The sequence below is a fragment of the Myotis brandtii genome, unplaced genomic scaffold (genome assembly GCF_000412655.1).
Source record: "Myotis brandtii unplaced genomic scaffold, ASM41265v1 scaffold233, whole genome shotgun sequence".
Lineage (NCBI taxonomy): Eukaryota > Metazoa > Chordata > Mammalia > Chiroptera > Vespertilionidae > Myotis > Myotis brandtii.
Window position 1 is genome coordinate 702,858 of NW_005358773.1, and position 2,579 is coordinate 705,436.

General features: G+C 55.8%; 1 protein-coding gene across 1 annotated transcript in view; it reads left to right on the forward strand.

Moving 5' to 3' along the window:
• SYNGR3 (synaptogyrin 3) overlaps positions 1-1,522 on the forward strand; it is a 3,961-nt gene extending 2,439 nt beyond the window's left edge. The window contains exons 2-3 of the mRNA XM_005866582.2: positions 3-34; positions 117-1,522. Of these exons, the coding sequence (XP_005866644.1) occupies positions 3-34; positions 117-326 (242 nt within the window). The 3' untranslated portion in view covers positions 327-1,522. The remainder of the gene's footprint in view (positions 1-2; positions 35-116) is intronic.
• The last annotated feature ends 1,057 nt before the right edge of the window (positions 1,523-2,579 follow it).

Genomic DNA, 2,579 nt, shown 5'->3' on the forward strand with positions numbered 1-2,579 from the left:
CATCACCTTCAGCTTCTTCTCCATCCTCAGTTGGGTGAGTGCGGCCTGCGGGGGGCGGTGAGGGCCAGGCCGGCCAGGCCGGTGTCCGCTCCAGCTGACTTCGGGCTCCTCTTCAGGTGGCGCTCACCCTGAAGGCCCTGCACCGGTTCCGTCTGGGCACCGACATGTCGATCTTTGCCACCGAACAGCTGGGCACCGGGGCGGGCCAGGACTACCCTGGCTACCCAGTGGGCAGCGGTGTGGAGGGCACCGAGACCTACCAGAGCCCGCCCTTCACCGAGACCCTGGACACCAGCCCCAAAGGGTACCAGGTGCCCGCCTACTAGTGGCTGGCAAGCCCAGACCAGGGCTGGAAGGCTGCCCCACCGATGCCAGGCCCGAGGCCTCCTGGGACCTCCCTCAGGTCCTCCTGGCCCAACTCCAGGGACGGAGGGGTGGCCACTGTGGGCCGTCTGGGGCCAAGAGAGGGTAGCCCCCAGGGTGCCCGGGCTGTACCCCCAAGTTCCTCCATTACCTTTAATCTCCAGCCTCCAGTGGATCAGCCTGGGCAGGGGGCCCTTCCCCTCATGAGGCAGCCAGCCCGGGGCTCACCTGTCCACTCTGGCATCAGGGATCCAGCTGCCCTCCATTGCCAGGTGCAGAGTCTGTCCCAGACTGGGGGCAGGAATACTGCCCCCACCCCCATGCCATGACCCAGGGAGCATGGCCACTGCTCCCCGTCCCATGTCCCCGTGGGTAGTGACAGTCCTTGTTCCTGTCCTGTTGGTTCACCCTGTGGGGCCATGTGCTCTGTCTGGAGCCTCCTTCCATTTCCTGTCACCCGCTCGCTAGAGTAGCCTGGCCCTCTCCATGTTGTGATTGTGGTCAAGTTTTCAAGTTTCAACTGATAGTTTCCCACAGGCAGCCCCTCTCTGTGGTTCCTGCTGCTCAACCCAGCCCCTCCATGCGTCGGCCCAGGCCTCTTCCTGGGTGTGGGTGATTCTGGCCAGGGAAGGCACAAGATGGCTATAGGCTGGGCACCAACCCTCTCCCAGCCCTTCAGTAAGGGCGGCTAGGGACACCTGTGTGCCTGGCAAGACAAGCCTCGAGGACAGAGGCTCCATGGTGCCCTGGAGACAGCCATTCCATGCAAACCCCTTTACCTTGGCTTCCTGAACCAGTCCTTCAACTCCCTACCCTGCACCCCATTTTAAGGCCCAGTTTAAGGTTGAGGTCCCTCTGCATAGCTGACTACTCATGCATTGCTCGAAGCTGGCTTTTCACATTAAACCAGATGTGGTTGCCACATTTCATTCTTACAGACAGATGCCTCTGGAGTTGCAGTTGAATGACAACCCTGTACATTGTAGCATAGATCAATTATGTGTGGATATTTAAGTGAACATGTTTACAATTTTTTGTATATATGGATCTCTCCCTCCCTCCTCTGAAAGAACAATCCGTGATTGTGTATTTTCAGTGTCCCATGTTCCAACTGCAACTTCTTTACAATAAAAAATAAATGAGTTTACTGTGCCATAGACACTCTTGGACTCAATCCTATCCCTGCCCCTCCTAGTAGCAAAGGCTGGGCTCTGAAGGGCACGATGGTCCAGAATCTAGGAAGGAGCAGGGAGGTGGAGGCCAGGCTGACCTGCATATTCTGGGGGTTCCAGGTCCATCAGCCCTTCACCACACATCACACTGGTCTAGAACTGGATTGTTCAGAGCAGGCTCTCTGAAATGCTGGGGGGATCCCCATCTCTTTTATTTCTTTTACTAGAGGCCTGGTGCACGAAATTTGTGCACTCAGGGGAGGGGGGCGGTCCCTTAGCCCGGCCTGCACCCTCTCACAGTTTGGGAGCACTCGGGGGATGTCTGACTGATGGCTTAGGCCCGCTTCCGCTGTGGGACATCTTTAGCACAGAGGCTGGAGAGTCTCCCACCACTGCTGCTGCGCTTGCCAGCCATGAACCTGGCTTCTGGCGCACTGGGGGGATGTCTGACTGATGGCTTAGGCCAGCTTCCACTGTGGGACATCTTTAGCACAGAGGCTGGAGAGTCTCCCACCACTGCTGCTGCGCTTGCCAGCCATGAACCTGGCTTCTGGCTGAGCGGTGCTCCCCCTGTGGGAGCGCACTGACCACCAGGGGGCAGCTCCTGTGTTGAGCATCTGCCCCCTGTGTTGAGCATCTGCCCCCTGGTGGTCAGTGAGCATCATAGCAACTGGTTGAACAGTCGGACACTTAGCATATTAGGCTTTTATTATATAGGATGATGATACTAGCAGGAGTACTAAATATTTCTTGTGGGAGTATATCTTTAGAATATCTTTCATCAGTGGATGGATGTCAACTTTGAATCTTTATATTATTCCTATGTTTTGTTTTATGTTTTTTTTTTTAAATTAAATCTTTATTGTTCAGATTACATTTGTTCCTCTTTTTTTTTTCCCCCCATAACTCCCCTCCTCCCAGTTCCCGCCCCACCCTCCGCCCTCACTCCCCACCCACTGTCCTCATCCATAGGTGCACGATTTTTGTCCAGTCCCTTCCCGTATCTCCCACTCCCCTTTCCCCCCCAAGAATAGTCAGTCCATT